The following is a 21,604-nucleotide window of genomic DNA, read 5'->3' on the forward strand; positions in this document are numbered from 1 at the left end:
TTATACATAGTTATAGGTATAAACCATTTTTTATCAATATATTTCATTTTATTATTTTATATTTTAATTTTTTATAAATATATTTTGAACTCAGTTAACTATTAAAATTATACTATAATATTTTATTTTATTAGAAAAAAAAGCATATAATATATGTGTTTTTACTATTATGATTACCCGTAAAAATACATGTGTTATACATGTGTTAATTTTTATATCATGGTAAAGGTTTATTAGGTTATAAAAGAATTTTTACCAAAATTAATTATAAAAATAATTTAATTGTATTACTTTTTATTATATAAATAGATTTTATTATAAATAATTGTTTGAGTTTAAAAAAATAGTTATTCGTGAGATAAAACTAAAATATATTTTTTTTTATTATAAATAATTGTTTACGGATAAAATTGAAAAAAAATATATATATATAGACAATGTATATTGTTTTAATAATAATGACAAAAATTGTTTTCGTATTATCATAAACAAAAAACTTGATACACATATTTAATATATATTTCCACTATTATATTATAAAATAAATATGAAATCGAATAGTTTAAATTCATATATATTCTCAAAATCTTAAAATATGATTAATTTAAATAGTTTTTTAACGCTTATGATATTTTAGTTTAGATTTTAAAATAAATAAAAGGTTGAGTTTATAAGAATAAGTTAGACTTTTATTTCTTAATTTCTTTTAAATGTGAGGAGCATGAATCATATTGAAGTAATTTTGATTTAGTTTGGTAAGTTTATTTAATTTGATAAATGTTTCAAGTATTGTGCCTCTTCTTTTCTTGATTAATAGAAATTGTATTACTAGATTTCAATATGCTTTACTTGGGTTGATAGAATTGATTTGAAAGTTGTAAAAACATTTTTGGATGAGAATATTAATCCACGTAAAAACCTTACCTTTATTTACAAAATTATGGCTGTGTTGTTTGTTTACGTGAGTATATGATTTAGAATTGGTATTTTACAACTGTAAATACAAATAATATTATTGATTAGTTTGAAAAGAAACAAAAATCATTGTGAGACTGGAGAATCTTCTAACGAATATTTGTTGATCATTGAGATTAATTCTATATGCTCCCAATCGAATGTGTGTGCATAGTATTTTAAAAGAAAATAACGGTGAAATAATTATTTTAGTTTTAAAAACAATTAAATTAAATGTGAATTTAAATGAATAGAAATTAAAAAAATAAATAATTTGAAAAATAATTTAAAATTAAATTAACGACCATTTAAAAGATAAAAATAGAAACATAATTATTTCAGATTAAAATTATATTTGTTTAAAAAATAAAAGATTAAAGAAAACAAGTACATAAAAGATAATGTATAGATAGATGTATAAATAAATAATATATATATATAGTCATGCGAACTCATACGAATAATATTCATATGACCATAACTATAATATGGTATGATTATGATGATATGTTGTAGTCTGTAATTATATTTAACTTATTCTTACATGTTTAATATGTTATTATGATTCTGTATTTAGTGTGAACTCGTTCGAATAATATTCATATAACCATGACTATAATATGGTATGACTGTGATGATATGCTATAGTCTGTAATTATATTTAACTTATTCTTACATGCTTAATATGTTATTATGATTATGTATTTAATGTGAACTCATACGAACAATATTCATATAACCATGACTATAATATGGTATGATTATGATGATATATTGTAGTCTGTAGTTATATTTAACTTATTCTTACATGCTTAATATGTTATTATGATTATGTATTTAGTACGAATCCATCTTTGTTGTAAATAATGGAAAAAGAAGGTGATTTTTAAATAAATAAATAAATATTTATAATATTAATACTTTAGGGTGGATATATATATATATATATATATATATATATATATATATATATATATATATATATATATATATATACTCATTTTATATGTAATATTTATGTCTGTAATCTTGCATACAACTTTATAGTTACATCTAACTAATATAATAAATAAACATTTTGATGTGTTTGACCGTTTCTATATTGAATTGGTAGATTAAGTTTCCTTCTTTATATTTTGTAGACATTGGAGACCAGTGAAAGTCTCCAAGTTTATGGTATTCACTTATTTCACTTATTTTGAATACGTCAAGTGTTTCCAAGTTTGGTAACTTTATAGTAATCTTATTATTTAATAACAAATAAACATTTTGATTGGTTTGACTGTAACATTATTGAATTGATACTTAAGTTACTATTTTTATAATTTGTAGACATTAAAAACTAGTGAAGTATATAAATCTATGATATTCACCTGGCTATTTTGAATATGTCAAATATTTACATGTGTGATAACTTCAGTAATCTAATTATTCATAATACATGAACATTTTGATAGGTTTAATCGTTTCCTTATTGAATTAGTATTTAAGTTACCTTTTTTATATTTTGTAGACACTGAAGACTAATGGAAGTATATAAATTTATTATATTTACGTGAATATTTTGAAGGTGTCAAATGTTTGCAAGTTTGATAATCCTAATAATCTTATAATTATAAATAATTTGATTTTGGTTGGATGGCTATGATTAAAGAAGTGATTAATAATAATACTGATGCTTTTTGTATTGATTATTAAGTTTAATATAAATATCCAAACATTTAGATTATTTCGGTTATATAGAAATCTCCTTTTATTAAAATTGTTAAGTATATTTTTAAAGAGAATAATGAATATGTTGATTGTTTACGGGTCTCGGAATGAAATATAAGAACATATGATTCTCGATAATTGGAATCTTAATTTAATTAAGATGTCATATTCTTAAAATAATCTTAAAGTGATGTTTTTTTATGAAAAAAAAAATCGATCAAAATTTAATATAAAATATACTAAAATTGAATTAAAAAGTTAAGACTTATATATGTATATAAAACCCTTTATTCTTTTATAAAAAACTTTTATAACTACAAAGAGCAAAGAATTGTAATACTTTCCCATGAAAGAATACAAAGTTTTAAGAATTTATTGTGTAAAAGACTTATAGATTTACTAAAATACCCTAAATCACAGCTTATTTTATTTCATGTCTTCTTTCTAAATTTAGTCTTTAGAAATTTTTTAATACGCGTATTAGGGGATGACATAAATGACTGAAAATGTCAATTTAGTACTTGAAAAAATGATTTCTATCTCAATATTAAACACTACAAATTAATCAGTTTTTAAGCACGACTAAAAAAATGGAATTTACAGTTTTATGTCAAATTAATTCTTAATATATATATATATATATATATATATATATATATATATATATATATACATGTATACATATATATATATATATATATATATATATATATATATATCATCAAATACCTCTTTAAAATTATTAGTCTTTAGAAGCAGATGCGTTTGAATAAACTTTTACATCATAATTACTAAATAAGCAAATATTCTTCGCTAGAAAAAGTTAGAAGACGAAGAAACAGAAAATAAATTAAAAAATGCATATAATTATTAAAAACCTTAAATTATTTCATAAATGAAAAGGATTTCCTAAAAATTACTACATAATCAATTTTATTTTTAACAGTTAATTATGTTATAAATATTAATACAATATTAACAACATACTTTATTTTAACATAGTTAATTATATTACTATAATAAAATAAAAATATTAATAATGAATAAATATATATATTTTTTCTAATTCAAACAATTTTTTTTTCCATCTATAACCGTCCAAACAAAAGCATCATCGTACAATGAGTAAAAGCTAAAACCTGTCCAGTTATTATTCGCATTAATAAAAAAGAAGAGTTAACAGTAGACACATCAGAATTTCACACTCCAATTTAGGGTTTACCTTTCGCACTTCTTAGTGCGCCACCCATTTCCTCCGCCGCCGCCGTCAGCTGCAATGGCAGACACATCTTCTCCTCCGACGGACCAACTCGCAGTCACCACTCTCGACGACGAGGTACCAAAGGCGCAATTCTCGGACCGCGTCCCGATCCGCTCCATCATTTCCCGTCCTGACGGCGGCTCGGGTTTGGCCGGCCGGAAGGCGCGCGTTGGCGGCTGGGTCAAGACTGGTCGGAAAGCTGACAAGGACGCCTTCGCCTTCCTCGAAATCAACGACGGCAGCTGCGCCGGTAACCTCCAAGTTATCGTTGAAGCCTCGCTCGGCGAACTCGGTCAACTCGTCCCCACTGGAACTTGCGTCGTCGTCGATGGCCACCTCAAGCTTCCTCCCGCCGGCACCAAACAGAAGATCGAACTCCGCGCCGATAAGGTCCTCCACGTAGGCCCTGTCGATCCCGCCAAATATCCTCTGCCCAAAATGAGACTTACTCTTGAGTTCCTCAGAGATTTCGTTCATCTTCGTTCTAGGACCAACACGGTACCTTCCATCTTTTTGTCATAAACTGTTATTCTAAAAGTGTTAATGAATTTAGTTTTTATGGCATAATCTTACTCTGAGGTTTTATAGTGTTATCGTGATTTTGTGACTTAATACGGATTCTGATTGTATGAGGGCAAAAACCTTTACCTATTATCTCGGTTTGGGAAATTGTGGATAGATATTGTGAGAAATTGCTGAAAAATGAGATCTCAATTGTTATAGATACACTTAATTGATTTGGTTGTTATTACTTTTTGTAGTTATAATTATGTTGTATGTGATTGCAGATATCTGCGGTGGCTAGAATTAGAAATGCTCTTGCATATGCTACGCATACTTTTTTCAACAAAGAAGGGTTTCTTTACGTGCACACACCGATTGTTACCACGAGTGATTGTGAGGGTGCGGGTGAGATGTTTCAGGTGACGACTTTGCTGAGTGAGGCTGAGAGATTGGAGAAGGAGTTGTTGCAGAATCCGCCTCCTACGGAGGCAGATGTGGAAGCGGCTAGGTTGGTTGTTAAGGAGAAAGGGGATGTTGTGTCTCAGTTGAAAGCTGCCAAGGCGACTAAGCCAGAGATTGGTGCTGCTGTGGATCAGCTTAAGAAGGCGAAGGAGAGTTTGGCTAAGGTGGAGGAGAGGTCTAAGCTTAAGCCTGGGATTCCTAAGAAGGATGATGGAAAGGTGGATTATGGGAAAGATTTCTTTGCACGTCAAGCGTTTTTGACGGTTTCGGGTCAGCTTCAAGTTGAGTCTTATGTGTGTGCACTTAGCAGTGTGTATACCTTTGGCCCCACTTTTCGCGCGGAGAATTCTCACACTTCAAGGCATTTGGCTGAGTTTTGGATGGTAGAACCTGAGATTGCGTTTGCAGAGTTGAAGGTATATTAAATTTGAACTCACTCATAAATGACCATGATTATGTTCAGATGCAACATTATTGTTGTTAGTCTTAGTTCTGTTATAGTTATCTGTTGAATGTTGATACATTTTTTTTAGTTTGGGGCTGTGAACTATTTAATTTGTCCAGTGCAAACCTTCCTACTTTACCTACTTTTATAAGATTTGATGTTTTTAATTTTTTGTGCTGGAAGCAGTAAAGTCCATGGTTTTTGTGTTTTCTGTATAGGATGATATGAACTGTGCCGAGGCGTATGTGAAATTTTTGTGTCAGTGGTTACTTGACAACTGCCTTGAGGATATGGAGTTTATGGCTGATAAGTTTGATAAAGGTTGCATTGATCGTTTAAAGTTGGTTGCTTCCACCCCCTTTATTCGAGTTTCGTATACAGAAGCAGTGGAAATACTAGAAGACGCTGTGAAGAATGGTAAAAAATTTGAGAATGAAGTGAAATGGGGTATTGACTTAGCATCTGAGCATGAAAGGTACTTTGTAATCTCTTTTTCACCTTTTGATCCAGCTCTTGTTCGTATTGATTTGTGTTGTGTGATATCTTGATGGAATGGTGTTATGCAGATTCCTGACAGAGGTAAAATTTCAGAAGCCAGTCATTGTCTATAACTATCCAAAAGAAATCAAAGCATTCTACATGCGGCTCAATGATGACTTAAAAACAGTGGCTGCTATGGATGTGCTTGTACCAAAGGTGGCGTTTTGTGTGTTTTATCTTGAACATGTTTTTGGTTTTTTTGGCATAATAGAAGCTTGTATTTAAGTAAATGCAAATTTTCAGGTGGGAGAGCTAATTGGTGGAAGCCAAAGAGAAGAGCGTTATGATGTCATTCAGTCAAGGTTCATAATATATATATATATATATATATATATATATATATATATATACTTATAATATGTTTACTGTGTTTTCCTGATTTCATTCCTTGGAAGTTATTTGACTTGTATTTTTGGGTTGCAGAATAAAGGAAATGGGTTTGCCCCTTGAGCCATACGAGTGGTACCTTGATCTGAGGCGGTATGGAACAGTGAAACATGCGGGATTTGGGCTTGGCTTTGAAAGAATGATTCTCTTTGCAACCGGCCTGGAAAATATTAGAGATGTGATTCCCTTTCCACGATATCCTGGCAGAGCAGATCTATGATCTTCCTCTTTCTGATATTTAGTGCTTGTCATTCTCTTGCACTAGTAGTTAAGTTGAAAAGGGAAATGTAGTAATTATATATAGCATTTAATTTTTTTATTGTGGTTGCAGACACCACGAGTGGGTCTTGGAGATTCCTCTTTTTTGCCGAACTAATTTATTTTTAAAGGATTCTGGGTTTTGATCTGTTATTTCATTTTTTTAATATCTACTTTTATATTTGTTTAATTCTACGTCAGACCAATTGAATCCAGGCTCTGCCAGAGGATACAAATAGTTGCCTTTGCATTTTTTCATTAAAATAATGATATGTATACATTTTAATCTTGTCAAAAACTATATATATATATATATATATATATATATATATATATATATATATATATACATTTGTTTTCATCAAATCCTACAACTCAAATCTATTATTTTTATCTTTCTAGTTGTATATGTGCTCTTTTAATTAATCCGGATTACACACATCTTAGAAAACTTGTCTTTTGTCGGTACCCAATTATCTAATATATTAAAATGTCTAATTCTAGTTTGATTTTTCATATTTCTAGGAATATATATTATGGATATGTTTGAATAAATATTTCAATATAAATAAACTAAAAAAGAAGTAAAAAGTTTTTTTTATAAATTAAAATTAATTTCAATATAAATTAAGAAAATATGATTTTCAGAAATGAGTATAAAAATATTATAATTTATGATTTTTTTTTCTAGAAACAATAGTGAAAATATTGTTAAAATATATTGTAAGTCAAATAGTCCAACTTAATTAGACCATTACAGCTGCTTTAAATTATATTGAAAAACTAATTTTAATTTTTAGATTATGTTGTTTGTTTCATAAATTATAATACATTAAAATACTATTACTTTCCAACTTTTTTAAAATATAATTATTATTTTAAAAATTGAACCGACTCACCATCCTAGTTCGATCCATTAAAAAGACTTATTTGGCAATCCTAGTTTAAAGTATAATTTTATTAAAATTTGAGGTTGCATAATGGAAAAAGAGAAAGTTTTAAGCTGATAACTTGAAATAATATCTGAAAAATCCAAATAAAATTGGTAAAATATATACCCACTTGGTAAAATTTAAAAGCAACCTAAATATTTTGGTGAAACTAATATATTAAATAAAGTATAAATGAATTTAAATAACTCTCGAAACACGTACTTGAAAAATTACTTGAAAAAGCCTAAAATATTGTTCTTTCAAATCTCCCACAAGAATTTTCTTCACAATAACAAGTGATAGGAATACACTTTTGAAATTCTATCCTTTGTAAGTATCATTTCCGAAAAAAGGGGACGAGTAACAGAAAACAAGACTGATGTAACAAAACGAATCCTAAGTAATGAAATTCCACCTAGTAACAAAACGAATCTTTATGCAATTTTTCCAAAATCAGAAGTTTTTACTGCAATCTGTAAATCTTTTGTAAATCTATGCAAACAAGCACACACCCTCCTACAACCATCATGCTCCCCGAATAATCATGACACTTTTCACCAAACTCTTCCGTTATCTTTGGGCATAATAGAAAACAAAATTGATATGTGCTTTCTTTACCCATTGATGCAGTAAATGTTAAACTGATCTCAAGTACACGACACCTAAAACTCCTCACAAAAACAAATGATATACCTTCAAATGTCACCTTAACTGCTATTAGCTGATCTTTTATTTGGTGAAAGTTCCTATCTTCACCCATGATTTTCATCCAATCAAAGGAAATACAAAAAAAGTAGCTGAACCCACAGAAGAAATCATCACCGTTCCAAGCCGTTGCTGATAAGGATATTAGAGGCCAATCCATATCATAGAGGGAAAATATTCTTTAGTTTGTCTCGTCATGATGCTCCAAAATGATTCTCATGCACATTTCTCCATCACTAAGCAGATATCTTTCTAGCTTGCTTTGTAGGTATACATGTATCCCCGAAGCTTTCTCACCTCTTCTAATGACTCGGTTAGTAAATGATCCACATAGAGGCAGAGTGCAGATGCTCTGGATCACAGTAAGAAGCAATGCACTTAAACCAGGTTGATTCTCACAAAACATAACAAAACATAACAAAACTAAACAGATGAAATGCATGGCCTACCCAAGAGGACCAAATGGTAGCCAGATTACTTCCCAACGAAACTTTGGCAACCTACAAAAAAATTGTTATTATTATTAAATAGATTATAATAATTGAATGATATATAAAATAATATTAAAAATATAACATCACAATTCTATGATGTTAAAATCTAAAACAAACATAAATTTGTTGCTTCTTAACATTTAAAATACATATAGAAATTTGCAATATATTTCATTTCACTTTTCTACATTTAACAATATGCAGAATCCTGTATGGAATATATGTTAAATGCATCAATCATGCTTATCAAGTAACTTTACCTCAACATGTAATATAACCAGAAAACTGCCAGGATAATGGCAGTATACCATGAGTACTTGATCCATCTCCTGCTATTGTTTGATTCATGTAGCAGTCCTATGATGGCAAACAAGCATGCTAAAACAGCCACCGAGTCTGTAAAATTTATTCAATTAAATAAGTTCACAGCAATGATCCACATAAATTGTGATATGTGGAGAACATGTATTTCATCGCTGCAAATCAGTATACGCAGATAATGCGAATAAGGGCACAAAGGGACTAAAATCTACAATTTTATAGAACAGAATAATACAAAACGAATCAATGAAACAGTTCCTGATTAAAATAGGAAACAGAAATTCAGATGCGAGAAGTGAACCTGCAGATATAATACTCCATGAGTAGATCTCCTCCATAAAGTACGCATGATACCGCTGTTTATCAAAGAACAAAGAGAGACGTAGCATATTCAGTAAAGGCAACTATCATGAGATTGAAAAAAAAAACAGCTAAAAAAATACTTCAATCTTACAAATCTGGAAAAGAGTAAAATGCAGAGCCTTCCCACTATGTCAGATTTTAACATACCTCCTATTTGAAAAGGTTTTTCCACAAACACTAAAAGGAGAAGAAAATAAGAAGGTAAAATGAATTGAACTTTTCTCATAAGTCAAAAATCAAATTGTACACTTGCAAAAAGCTCAGTTGTACAAGTGATTTTTAACTAACGGGAAACGCTTAATTCATTTTTTGTCTTCTTAATCTATTCTTTTACAAGTTTATTGAGAGTTTATCCAATCGAAGAATCCACCCACTACTGACTGAATATGTCACCAAAATAGATGAGACATAAATTAAATAGAAAAGAAAAATGCTTATCAAATCCCATAAGACCCAGATGAAAATATAAAAAATAATTGCTCTAACAACAAAACTCTACTTTCTCAAATCACAAGCAACCTAGACAGATACGAGATAAATAAACCTCCTTCAGTATATACTCTCTGTTTCTATTTTCAACGATTCTTCCAGAAGACAGTAATTCACAACTTGGAAATTTTCGGTGCAAAATATAGCAAAGAGTCTTGAAAATACCAGTTCCCATGGTGTTAAAGCCTGGTGCAAAATGGAGTACAAAAGAAACACGATGTAACAGAAGAACAAAGTTGCGAATACCATCTATATAATAAAAAAGAACACCAGGTTAGCAGGAGTCCAATATGTTAAAGAATTCAATGATATTGTGTTTAACAAGAAAGAAAGGTAAGATTGTGTTGTGAATGTACCCTCCATAAGCGACTCTGCTGAGCTTGACTTCTTTCAAGAGAATGAACTAACTCTTCTTGCTCTGCGCATCAAAATCTAAGTCTTCATTAATTAGACACGCAATTCGAATTTAGAAAACAAAATCAAATATTTATAATTTTAATTTTTCTGCAATCGGAAATAGTCGAGGAAGATCGTACCATGAGATTCTAAGGGACGTGAGTCTCCGTCGTGCACCGGAAGAGAGAGGTTTTCGTCTTCCGAATTGCGAAATTTCCTTGCCAGCTTCTTCATTGTTCGAATTTACCGATTCCTCTCTCTCGCCAACCAAACTACACTTTCTCTCGTCGCAGATTTGAAACGGTTCTTGGAAAGTCTTGTTCTAATTGTTAATTATTTCGTTATATTTATTGGTCAATCTATTCTATGATTAACTATTAAGAAAATCAAACACAGTTACTATTTTGTAAATTATACTACGAGAAAATGAAGCTTCCATGTTTTTTTTTTTCAAATAAAATAAGGGAAAAATTGGAGAGTCTAAAAGTTTAAATAAAATATATGGAACATATCTAATTAAAAGTTTAAACCATCTACAATGTATTCATATACAAAGTTATTTTTCTTTATCATTCTTTATTTGAGTAAAGATTTAATTTATAAATATTAATTTATATGCAATTACAAGCGTTGTTTTGTGGGAGAGTTAAAAATCAAGGATCAATTTAATCACACGAAAAATTGCATAAGGTTTAAATAAATTTCAAGTTTTTGATATATGAGTATTTGATTTATTTAGTATTTAATATTTTATTTTAAAATGAAATGTTTAAAATTTAATATTTTAGATTGAATATTTTGTGTTGTTTTCTCCAGTTTTGGTGTATATAAAAATGACATATTACGACATGAATTAATAAGATGTCATTATGATATAAAAATATATAAAATATTTCAGAGACAAAAACAACATATTAATATATATATATATATATATATATATATATATATATATATATATATATTTGTTACATTAAAATTTCAAAATTTATTAAAAATATAATTTCCAAAAATATAAATACTAAAAATAATATTTTTTAAACTAATTTATATATATATATATATATATATTCATATTCATATTGTTACTAATTTTTAATGTACTCCAATCTAGACTTTTTCCAATAATAAAAAATAAACAATTAATTAATATGATATCTTTCTTCCTTCTTATTTATTCTTCCACCTTTACGCTCAAAGCAATTTAAAGTTTAAAAGTATAAGAATGTCTTATTGAAGTACCTCATAAAATTCCATTATAATAGTTATAGATAGAGTTCAACGATAATACTTACGAATGATTATGCGAAGTACTAACAATAAATATTATTTTTAAACCATTAAATCAAATTTACGACAATTTTAATAACTTTTTACAGCACTATTTCTGATAAACCGTTAATTTTAATGATTAATGAATAATTTGTTTGGGTTCATTTTATTTAAAAATTTTCCGTTTAGAGAACAAGAATATGAAGTTTATTTCGCATTTTTGTATCGATAATTGTCATCTCAATAAATAAATATATCTATAAGAATCATAATTTTAAAATCAAACTAAAATTTATGTACATCAACTACAATTTATTTAAAAAATCATAAATTTAAAATCAAACTAAAATTTAAGTACATTAACTACAATTTACTTGGGAGACCAATAAATGCCAGAATCTAATTGAATGGATTGATGAACCATTAAAATTAAATATAATCCAATATAATTTAAGCATTATAATGGTGTATTATTATCATAGCAATTTATTTTTATAACAAAAAAGATTATAATGGTGTATTATTATCATAGCAATTTATTTTTATAACAAAAAAAATTATAATGGTGTATTATTATCATAGCAATTTATTTTTATTCATTTATATTTTTACTGCTTATATTTATTAACGTTGTTTATAAAACGTAATGATATTAATAAATGGATATTAGATTTTTAACCTAACCTGCCTAACAATGCAACGAGGACAACCAAGAAAGCCAGTGGTAGCTTCGGTACAAAACACAGTACAATGTCCACAAATTCATTGGGGGATCAGAGGATGCAGAAAGAAAAAACGAACCATACTGATTCGGATTCGGAATACATTGGATCCATAATATTCCAAGGTGTTCAGTTCCGTTGCTTTGAGAAATAAAAACTGATAACGTGAATTTTACAATCCAAACCACAATATAAAGGATTTACAATCCAGTTCGATTTTAGAAAACCAATTCAGTTCAAATATTTCCATATCACCTTAAAACCGGTTCAATTTAATCCAATTTTTTCAGAAAGCACCGTCTTATGCACTCAATAACACTGTTTTGGGAGACAGGATGGGGTTTGCAACAACAACAATTAAACTGCAGCAATTTTTGAATTCATCCACACCAATGTGGTAATGCCAATTAGGAAAGCTAGGTTTATAAAGATTGTTTTTCCTTGACAAAGTTACGAGGAATTCTAATGAAACTCCAAAATTCATTATCCACAACTCGATCAAACCAAATATAGCTTCTTACCAAGCTTAATACCACTCTAAAATGCTTATTTTTTTCATAGGAAGACTCAGCAGAGATGTTTCTAGATGTATTACCACAAAGGCTCAAGCTACCCTTTTCTAATGTTGTTAAATCCTGTTCTTTAAGCAGTATTTATTCCCTTCACTATCCTATTATGAACCAACCATAGCAAGGGAAAAACTGTGTCAAAACTCAAATATGTTATCATTTTTCTAAGGCAATCAAAACTGGGGCAGAAAATCAATATTCTCGCACTAAATATTCCCCATGTCTCAACAAGTTAAAAGATAAATATAAAATGCGCAAATATCAATATTCTCAAACTAAATATTTCCAATGTCTCATAAAATACGCAAAATCAACTATAACCAACAGATACATCAAAGTAGATAATCAATCCTCGTCATCAATAACCTTAGTGCCCAAACCTTTAAGCTCCTCCTTGGGGATCTCGACGACGGTAACAAGAGAGTACAACTCTTCTTTGGCATCCTCGTCATCATTCCTCTTGCGAGCAATGCAAACCCTAATCCTCCTGGGAACACTCCGGATCCCCTGACTCCAGACATACTTGTTCAGCTTCACATCCACCCTCACGTCATTCGTTCCCATCGCCTTCTGCGCAAATTTCCTTATCTCCTTAATCGCATTAGGAGCCTTCTTCTTAAACGTGCTGTTTATACAGTATTAAAAACATCGGAAACAAAAATTACATACTTAAAATATCAATTGATTATCAATCTAAGAAAGAAGGATCGAGAAAAAAAATATTACCAGCCATGCAAGCGTTTGTGGAGGTTGATGGTGTACTCTCGAGAGACGACCTCCTCTTTCCTACCCTTGGCTTTCTCCACCATTGTTATTCACTCACCTATGCATGTAATATATACTCAAGATTTGCTTCTCTCTGAACGAATACGCAGATAGAAACATTTATTACTGGAAATCGAGCAGAGAAGATAACATACCTTGCTTCCGATTCGGAAAATGCAGCGATGCCGAGAGAGGGGGAAGAGACTGCGGCACAAGAAGGAAATATACAATGGGGTTTTCACATACAATAATAATAAAACCCAAACCCTAATGGGCCTCATATGCGTAATGGGTAAAATCTACGGGCCTCCGCATGGAGTATTTTGTTAGGGAGAAAAAAAACAAATTTGTTTTGAGTTTTTTTTTTTTAATTGCTTTTTGATGGATAAGTACAAATAACTGAACTTAACTGTCTAATAGGTTAACTATTTTTTTAAGCTTAATAGAGGGGTAGGTTATTTTCTTTAAATAAAAGACTATTTTCTATTAATATATACTAACACTAACACTGTGTTCACATATTTTAATTTTTAAATTATTTAAGTTAAAATTAATGACAAATATATAATTAATTTAAAATAGTTGTTAAATGTATATTAAAAAAAGTTATGTACAATTTTTTTTAAATAATGGTTTAAAACAAAAGAAGTGGCTAGAATAACGTTTAAAAATAAATTATTTATAAAATAATTAATTTTTAAAATAATTAAGGATAAAATTAATATTATAAAATGTGGAAAAAAAGGAATTTTTTTATATATTGTTATAGATTTGTTTTATATAAATTTGTTTTAATAATTCTTTTATAAATTAAAATAATTACTTTACCACTTTTATTCTTTAAGTGATTTTTTTAAAATTTAATAATTTTTCTGAAACAAATTAATTATCTATAATAAAATTGTAAAACATATTTATATTTAATTTTATAGTTGTAGTATTAATAAATATTTTTTTATAATAAAAAGTGGATTAAATATGATTTTTAAATTATTTTTTAATCAAAATTTAAATTAGTCCACCGGAAGAAAGTGGTTTTGGTCTTCCGAATTGCGAAATTTCTTTGCGAGTTTCTTCGTGTGAATTTACCGATTCATTTCTCTCGCCAACCAAACAAAACTTACCCTCTCGCAGATTTGAAGCGGTTCTTGGAAAATCTTGTTCTAATTGTTCACTATTTCGTTATACTTATTCGTCAAACACCGTTACTATTAAAAAAAAAAAATCAAACACAGTTACTATTTTGTAAATATACCAAGAGAAAATGAAGTTTCCATGTATTTTTTTTTTTCAAAGGGAAAAATTGGATAGTCTAAAGGTTTAAATAAAACATATAGATTATAGAACATATCTAATTAAAAGTTTAAACCATCTACAATGTATTCATTATACAAAACTATTTTTCGTTATCATTCTTCATCTGAGAAAAGATTTAATTTATAAATACTAATTTATATGCAATTACAAGTGTTGTTTTGTGGAAGAGTTAAAAATCAAGGATCATTTTAATCACCCAAAAATTGCATAAGGTTTAAATAAATTTCAAGCTTTTGAATATTTGATTAATTTAGTATTTAGTATTTTATTTTAAAATGAAATGTTTAAAATTTAATATTTTAGAGTGAATATTGTGAGTTGTTTTCTCCAGTTTTGATGTATATATGATCCAAACTGATAAAAATTACATATTACAACCTGAATTAATAAGATGTCATTATGATATAAAAATATATAAAATATTTCAGAAACAAAAACAACTTAATAATAAATATATATATTTTTTTTCATATTGTTACATTAAAATTTCAAAATTTATTAAAAATATAATTGCCATAAATATAAATACTGAAAAAAATATCTTTTAACTCTTATTTAATCCTTCAAAATATTTGGTAAAAATATGTTGGCCAGTGAAAAATTAATTCAAAAAAATGGTACTGCGATAACTATAATAGATTTTTTTTCGATATTAATATCCAGAACTTACCTTTTAATATTTTGTACTAATTATTGCCATACATTTTCTAAAAGGGATGAAGATTAAAATATTTTTCTCATACAATATTGATATATTTTAGTATACATTCGATACATTAAAGCCTATTTAATCACTACAAACATTACAAATTTGTTTTCCAGTGCATTTATTGCTATATATTTTAAGCATTTGAAAGATTAAGTTTATTTATTTTTAAAAAGATTTAACCCAATCTAGACTTTTTCCAATAATAAAAAATAAACAATTTATTAATATGACATTTATCTTCTTATTTATTCTTCCACCTCTACGCTCTAATAAAGAATGTCTAATTGATGTACCTCAAAATATTTCATGATAATAGTAGATAGAGTTCCATGATAACACTTACGAATGATTATGCAAAGTACCAACAAAAATATAATTTTTAAACCATTAAATCAAATTTACGACAATGTTAATAACTTTTTTTTAACAGTAATATGATTTCTTATAAACCGTTAATTTTAATGATTAATGAGTAATTTATTTTTCAGTTTGTTTAAAAATTTCCCGTTTATAGAACAAGAATATGAAATTTATTTAGCATTTTAGTATCGACAATTGTCATCTCATTAAATAAAAATCTATAAGAATCATAATTTTAAAATCAAACTAAAATTTATGTACATTAACTACAATTTATTTGAGGATTCATAATTTTAAAATCAAACTAAAATTTAAGTACAATAACTACAATTTATTTGGGAAACCAACCATTGTCAGAACCTAAATAATTGGATAGAAGAGCCATTAAAATTAAATATAATAAACCTAAATAATTGGATAGAAGAGCCATTAAAATTAAATATAATAAAATATAATTTTAGCGATAGATCCAAGGAATAGAATCAGAACAGAATAGGTGAGATTATTATACTTACTTTTAATTTTAAAATTAAAAAGATTAGGACGGTGTATTATTATCATAGTAATTTATTTTAATTAAAATGATTAGGACGGTGTATTATTATCATAGTAATCTATTTTTATTGGTTTATATTTTTACTTCTTATATTCACTAACGTTATTTATAAAACGTAATAATATTAATAAATTAATAAATAAAATACATAACGTGAATGGATATAAGATGTTTAACCTAACCTGTCCCACAATGAGACGAGGGAACCAAGAGAGCCAGTGGTAGCTTCAGTACATTGTCCACACATTCAATAGGGGATCAGGGATGTAGAAAAAAAAAAACACGAGCCATACTGATTCGCAAAACATTGGATCCATACTATTTCAAGGAAGTTCTGTTACTCTAAGAAATAAAAGCTGATAACGAGAATCTTACAATCCAAACCACTATATAAAGGATTTACAATCCGGGTTCGGTTTAACTGAACCTCTTCGGAGTCCAGTTCGCTTGAAACTAAACCACCGTAGAAAACCGTAGAAAACCACTTCAGTTCAAGCCGGACTATTTCCATAGCACCTTATAATCGGTTCAATTTAGTCCAGTTTTTTCAGAAAGCACTCGTCAAAACTGTTTTGGGGAGACAGGATGGGGTTTGCAACAACAACAATTAAACTGCAGCTATCTTTGCATTCATCTCCATCAATGTGGCAATGCCAATTATGACAGCTAGGTTTATAAAGATTGTTTTTCCTTGACAAAGTTACGGGAAATTCTAATGAAACTCCAAAATTCATGATCCACAACTCGATCACACCAAATTTAGCTTCTCATGAAGCTCAATAGCACTCTAAAATGCTTATTGTCTTCATAGCAAGACTCAGTAGAGCTGTTTCTAGATTTATTATCACAAAGGCTTAAGCTACCCTTTTCTAATGTTGTTAGATCCTGTTCTTTAAACAGGATTTATTCCTTCACTATCCTATTAGGAACCAACCATAGCAAGGGCAAAAGTGTGTCAAAACTCAAATATGTTTTCATTTTTCTAAGGCAATCAAAACTGTGGCAGAAAATCAATATTCTCAAACTAAATATTCCCAATGTCTCAACAAGTTAAAAGATAAATATAAAATACGCAAATATCAATATTCTCAAACTAAATATTTCCAATGTCTCATAAAATACGCAAAATCAACTATAACGAACAGATATATCAAAGCGAACAGATATATCAAAGTAGATGATCAATCCTCATCATCAATAACCTTAGTGCCCAAACCTTTAAGCTCCTCCTTGGGGATCTCGACGACGGTAACAAGAGAGTACAGCTCTTCTTTGGCATCCTCATCATCATTCCTCTTGCGAGCAATGCGAACCCTAATCCTCCTGGGAACACTCCGGATCCCCTGACTCCAGACATACTTGTTCAGCTTCACATCCACTCTCACGTCATTAGTTCCCATCGCCTTCTGCGCAAATTTCCTTATCTCCTTAATCGCATTAGGAGCCTTCTTCTTAAACGTGCTGTTTATACAGTATCAAAAACATCGGAAACAAAAATTACATACATAAAATATCAAATGATTATCAATCTAAGAAAGAACGAGAACAACTCGAGAAAAAAAAGATTACCAGCCATGTAAGCGTTTGTGGAGGTTGATGGTGTACTCGCGAGAGACGACCTCCTCTTTCCTACCCTTGGCTTTCTCCACCATTGTTATTGACTTACCTATGCATGTAATATATGTAATATATACTCAGGATTTGCTTCTCTTTGAACGAATACGCAGACAGAAACAGTTATTACTTGAAATGGAGCAGAGAAGATAACTTACCTTGCTTCCGATTCGGAAAATGCAGCGATGCCGAGTGAGGAGGAAGAGACGGCGGCGGAAGACTGAAATATAGAATGGGTTTTCACATGCAATAATAAAACCCAAACCCTAATGGGCCTGTAACAGGTGCAATCTACAGGCCTTAAAAAAACCTAATTTGTTTTCAGTTTGTTTATTTTAATTGCCTTTTGATGGTTAAGTACATATAACATAACTTAACGGTCTAATAGGTTAACTATTTTTTTAAGCTTAATAAAAGGGTAGGTTATTTTCTTTAAATAATTTACAAAAGACCTAACAATTAAAGTTGTTGCCAAGAATCTAATTAATATGATTTTATTCTTTTATTATGGTAATTAAACTTCTAATTGTCTGGCTTCAAAGAAATCATGACATTAACCTATTTTATTTTTAACAAATGGATTTTGAAGTTTTGAATTCAACGATTATATATCATAAAAATAAAATTCGTAAACCGAACGAGTAAATTTATTAGATTAGTGCCATTGTCAAAATTGTTTCCTAACTGTGATCTAACATATCTAATAAGAAAATGTTATTATGGAAGAAATTTTCAGCAGTTCAGATATACTTTCTATATTATATTATCATATAAAAGACTATTTTCTTTTCATATATATTTGTTTTAATAATTGTTTTTTAAATTAAAATAATTACTTTAAGTGATTTTTTTTAAAATTAAATTATTTTTCTGAATCAAATTAATTATCTATAATAAAATTGTAAAAAATATTTATATTTAATTTAATAATTGTAGTAATGATATATATTATTTTCTATAATAAAAAGTGGATTAAATATGTTCTTGTTATAGATGTTCAATAATAATACTTACGAATGATTATACGAAGTACTAACAATAAATATATTTTTAAACCATTAAATCAATTTTACGACAATGCGTATAACTTCTCCTAGTAATATGATTTATGATAAACCGCAATTTTTAATGATTAATGTATAATTTATTTGAGTTCAGTTTATTTAAAAATTTCCCGTTTATAGAACAAGAGCTTGAAATTTATTTCGCATTTTTGTATCAATATATGTCATCGTATTAAACAAATATATTTATAAGAATAGAATCTGAACAGAATAGTTGAGATTTATTGTACTTATTTTTAATTTTAAAACGAGAAAGATTAGGAAGGTGTATTATTATCATAGTAACTTATTTTTTTTGGTTTATATTTTTACTTCTTATATTTATTAACGTTGTTTATAAAATGTAATAATATTAAGAAATTAATAAATAAAACATATAACGTGAATGGATATTAGATGTTTAACCTAACCTGTCTAACAATGCGACGAAGGGCAACCAAGAAAGCTAGTGGTAGCTTCAGTAGAATGTCCACACATTCATTAGAGGATCAGAATGTAGAAGAAAAAAAACACGAACCATACTGATTCGGAAAACATTGGATCCATACTATTTCAAGGTGTTAAGTTCCGTTACTTTAACAAATAAAAACTGATAAAAGCACCATGTTATGCACTAGTCAACACTGTTTTGGGGATACAGGATGGGGTTGCAACAACAACAATTAAACTGAAGCCAGGCTTATAAACATTGTTTTTCCTTGACAAAGTTTAATAGAACTCTAAAATGCTTATTTTTTTCATAATAAGACTCGGTCCAGCTGTTTCTAGATGTATTATCACAAAGGCTCAAGCTAACCTATTCTAATGTTGTTAAATCCTGTTCTTCAAGCAGTATTTATTCCCTTAACTATCCTATTAGGAACCAACCATAGCAAGGGAAAAAGTGTCAAAACTCAAATATGTTTCATTTCTCTAAGGCAATCAAAACTGGGAGAAAATCATTATTCTCAAACTAAATATTCCTAATGTCTCAACAAGTTAAAAGATAAATATAAAATACGCAAATATCAACATTCTCACTCAAACTAAATATTCCCAATGTCTCAACAAGTTAAAAGATAAATATAAAATACGCAAAATCAAATATAACCAACAGATACATCAAAGTAGATAATCAATCCTCATCATCAATAACCTTAGTGCCCAAACCTTTAAGCTCCTCCTTGGGGATCTCGACGACGGTAACAAGAGAGTACAGCTCTTCTTTGGCATCTTCATCATCATTCCTCTTGCGAGCAATGCGAACCCTAATCCTCCTGGGAACACTCCGGATCCCCTGACTCCAGACATACTTGTTCAGCTTCACATCCACCCTCACGTCATTCGTTCCCATCGCCTTCTGCGCAAATTTCCTTATCTCCTTAATCGCATTAGGAGCCTTCTTCTTAAACGTGCTGTTTATACAGTATTAAAAACATCAGAAACAAAAAATGCATGCATAAAATATCAATTGATTATCAATCTAAGAAAGAATGAGAACAACTCGAGAAAAAGAAGATTACCAGCCATGTAAGCGTTTGTGGAGGTTGATGGTGTACTCGCGAGAGACGACCTCCTCTTTCCTACCCTTGGCTTTCTCCACCATTGTTATTCACTCACCTATGAATGTAATATATACTCACGATTTGCTTCTCTTTGAACGAATACGCAGACAGAAACAGTTATTACTGGAAATCGAGCAGAGACGATAACATACCTTGCTTCCGATTCGGAATGCAGCGACGCCGAGAGAGGACGAAGAGAAGGAGGCAGAAGACTGAAATATAGAATGGGGTTTTTACATACAACAATAAAACCCAAACCCTAATGGGCCTCTATGCGTAACAGGTGCAATCTACAGGCCTCAGCATGGATAATTTTTTTTAGTGAGATAAAAACCTAATTTGTTGCGTTTTTTTTTTTAATTGCCTTTTTTTACTAACAAACTGATGGTTAAGTACAAATAACATAACTTAACTGTCTAATATGTTAACTTTTTCTTTAAGCTTAATAAAGGGGTAGGTTATTTTCTTTAAATAATTTACAAAAGACCTAACAATCAAAGTTATTGCCAAGAATCTAATTAATATGATTTTATTTTTTTATTACGGTAATTAAACTTCTAATTGTTTGGCTTCAATGAAATCTTGACATAACCTATTTTATTTTTAAAAAATGGATTTTGAAGTTTTGAATGGAACGATTATATCATAAAAATAAAATTCGTAAACCGAGCGAGTAAATTTATAAGATTACTGCCACTGTCATTAATTGTTTCCTAACTGTGATCTAACATATCTACATAAATTTTCCAGAAATTTTTCTGACGATTGTTAAAGTATAAGAAAATGTTAATATGGAAGAAATTTCCAGTAGTTCAGATATGGATAAACCTTCCATTAGGATCGACTTAGTCTATACCTTCAGCCGAGGCTAACTCACTCAACATTTTT

At 28.9% G+C, this 21,604-nt stretch overlaps 5 protein-coding genes across 5 annotated transcripts; 1 reads left to right on the plus strand and 4 right to left on the minus strand.

Moving 5' to 3' along the window:
- Positions 1–3,832: 3,832 nt before the first annotated feature.
- LOC114178364 (asparagine--tRNA ligase, cytoplasmic 1-like) lies at positions 3,833–6,677 on the plus strand. The gene is made up of 6 exons (XM_028064211.2): positions 3,833–4,426; positions 4,717–5,310; positions 5,558–5,814; positions 5,906–6,035; positions 6,123–6,181; positions 6,303–6,677. The coding sequence occupies exons 1-6, from the start codon at positions 3,944–3,946 to the stop codon at positions 6,484–6,486; spliced, it is 1,707 nt and encodes a 568-aa protein (XP_027920012.1). The 5' UTR covers positions 3,833–3,943; the 3' UTR covers positions 6,487–6,677.
- A 1,367-nt stretch (positions 6,678–8,044) lies between these two features.
- Positions 8,045–10,562, minus strand: LOC114176840 (histone-lysine N-methyltransferase). Its single transcript, XM_028062021.2, has 7 exons — positions 10,365–10,562; positions 10,185–10,246; positions 9,994–10,077; positions 9,278–9,332; positions 8,916–9,051; positions 8,611–8,661; positions 8,045–8,513 (listed from the first exon to the last, which is right to left on the minus strand). Exons 1-7 carry the CDS (start codon positions 10,456–10,458, stop codon positions 8,414–8,416), a joined length of 582 nt encoding a protein of 193 aa, XP_027917822.1. The 5' UTR covers positions 10,459–10,562; the 3' UTR covers positions 8,045–8,413.
- Positions 10,563–12,967: 2,405 nt separating this feature from the next.
- Positions 12,968–13,850, minus strand: LOC114177639 (large ribosomal subunit protein eL31-like). Its single transcript, XM_028063065.2, has 3 exons — positions 13,708–13,850; positions 13,514–13,610; positions 12,968–13,412 (listed from the first exon to the last, which is right to left on the minus strand). The coding sequence occupies exons 2-3, from the start codon at positions 13,594–13,596 to the stop codon at positions 13,133–13,135; spliced, it is 363 nt and encodes a 120-aa protein (XP_027918866.1). The 5' UTR covers positions 13,597–13,610; positions 13,708–13,850; the 3' UTR covers positions 12,968–13,132.
- A 3,642-nt stretch (positions 13,851–17,492) lies between these two features.
- On the minus strand, positions 17,493–18,421 carry LOC114177640 (large ribosomal subunit protein eL31). The gene is made up of 3 exons (XM_028063066.2): positions 18,267–18,421; positions 18,064–18,160; positions 17,493–17,955 (listed from the first exon to the last, which is right to left on the minus strand). Exons 2-3 carry the CDS (start codon positions 18,144–18,146, stop codon positions 17,676–17,678), a joined length of 363 nt encoding a protein of 120 aa, XP_027918867.1. The 5' UTR covers positions 18,147–18,160; positions 18,267–18,421; the 3' UTR covers positions 17,493–17,675.
- Positions 18,422–20,158: 1,737 nt separating this feature from the next.
- On the minus strand, positions 20,159–21,007 carry LOC114177642 (large ribosomal subunit protein eL31). The gene is made up of 3 exons (XM_028063069.2): positions 20,869–21,007; positions 20,675–20,771; positions 20,159–20,566 (listed from the first exon to the last, which is right to left on the minus strand). Exons 2-3 carry the CDS (start codon positions 20,755–20,757, stop codon positions 20,287–20,289), a joined length of 363 nt encoding a protein of 120 aa, XP_027918870.1. The 5' UTR covers positions 20,758–20,771; positions 20,869–21,007; the 3' UTR covers positions 20,159–20,286.
- Positions 21,008–21,604: the final 597 nt, after the last annotated feature.

This window comes from Vigna unguiculata, chromosome 3 (genome assembly GCF_037176805.1).
Source record: "Vigna unguiculata cultivar grain cowpea cultivar isolate G323 ecotype 2 chromosome 3, ASM3717680v1, whole genome shotgun sequence".
In the NCBI taxonomy this organism is placed as follows: Eukaryota; Viridiplantae; Streptophyta; class Magnoliopsida; order Fabales; family Fabaceae; genus Vigna; species Vigna unguiculata.

What these genes read in the sequence shown, in the direction of transcription:
- LOC114177642 (XM_028063069.2), bottom strand. Translation starts at nt 20,757, where the DNA reads ATGGTGGAGAAAGCCAAGGGTAGGAAAGAGGAGGTCGTCTCTCGCGAG. An exon ending in CACAAACGCTTACATGGCTG is followed by an intron (nt 20,567 to 20,674) that starts GTAATCTTCTTT and finishes CTGTATAAACAG; the next exon opens with CACGTTTAAGAAGAAGGCTC.
- LOC114177639 (XM_028063065.2), bottom strand. Translation starts at nt 13,596, where the DNA reads ATGGTGGAGAAAGCCAAGGGTAGGAAAGAGGAGGTCGTCTCTCGAGAG. An exon ending in CACAAACGCTTGCATGGCTG is followed by an intron (nt 13,413 to 13,513) that starts GTAATATTTTTT and finishes CTGTATAAACAG; the next exon opens with CACGTTTAAGAAGAAGGCTC.
- LOC114177640 (XM_028063066.2), bottom strand. Translation starts at nt 18,146, where the DNA reads ATGGTGGAGAAAGCCAAGGGTAGGAAAGAGGAGGTCGTCTCTCGCGAG. An exon ending in CACAAACGCTTACATGGCTG is followed by an intron (nt 17,956 to 18,063) that starts GTAATCTTTTTT and finishes CTGTATAAACAG; the next exon opens with CACGTTTAAGAAGAAGGCTC.
- LOC114176840 (XM_028062021.2), bottom strand. Translation starts at nt 10,458, where the DNA reads ATGAAGAAGCTGGCAAGGAAATTTCGCAATTCGGAAGACGAAAACCTC. An exon ending in ATGGAGTATTATATCTGCAG is followed by an intron (nt 9,052 to 9,277) that starts GTTCACTTCTCG and finishes TAAATTTTACAG; the next exon opens with ACTCGGTGGCTGTTTTAGCA. An exon ending in TGGTTATATTACATGTTGAG is followed by an intron (nt 8,662 to 8,915) that starts GTAAAGTTACTT and finishes ATTTTTTTGTAG; the next exon opens with GTTGCCAAAGTTTCGTTGGG.
- LOC114178364 (XM_028064211.2), top strand. Translation starts at nt 3,944, where the DNA reads ATGGCAGACACATCTTCTCCTCCGACGGACCAACTCGCAGTCACCACT. An exon ending in TGGATGTGCTTGTACCAAAG is followed by an intron (nt 6,036 to 6,122) that starts GTGGCGTTTTGT and finishes GCAAATTTTCAG; the next exon opens with GTGGGAGAGCTAATTGGTGG. An exon ending in TATGATGTCATTCAGTCAAG is followed by an intron (nt 6,182 to 6,302) that starts GTTCATAATATA and finishes TTTGGGTTGCAG; the next exon opens with AATAAAGGAAATGGGTTTGC.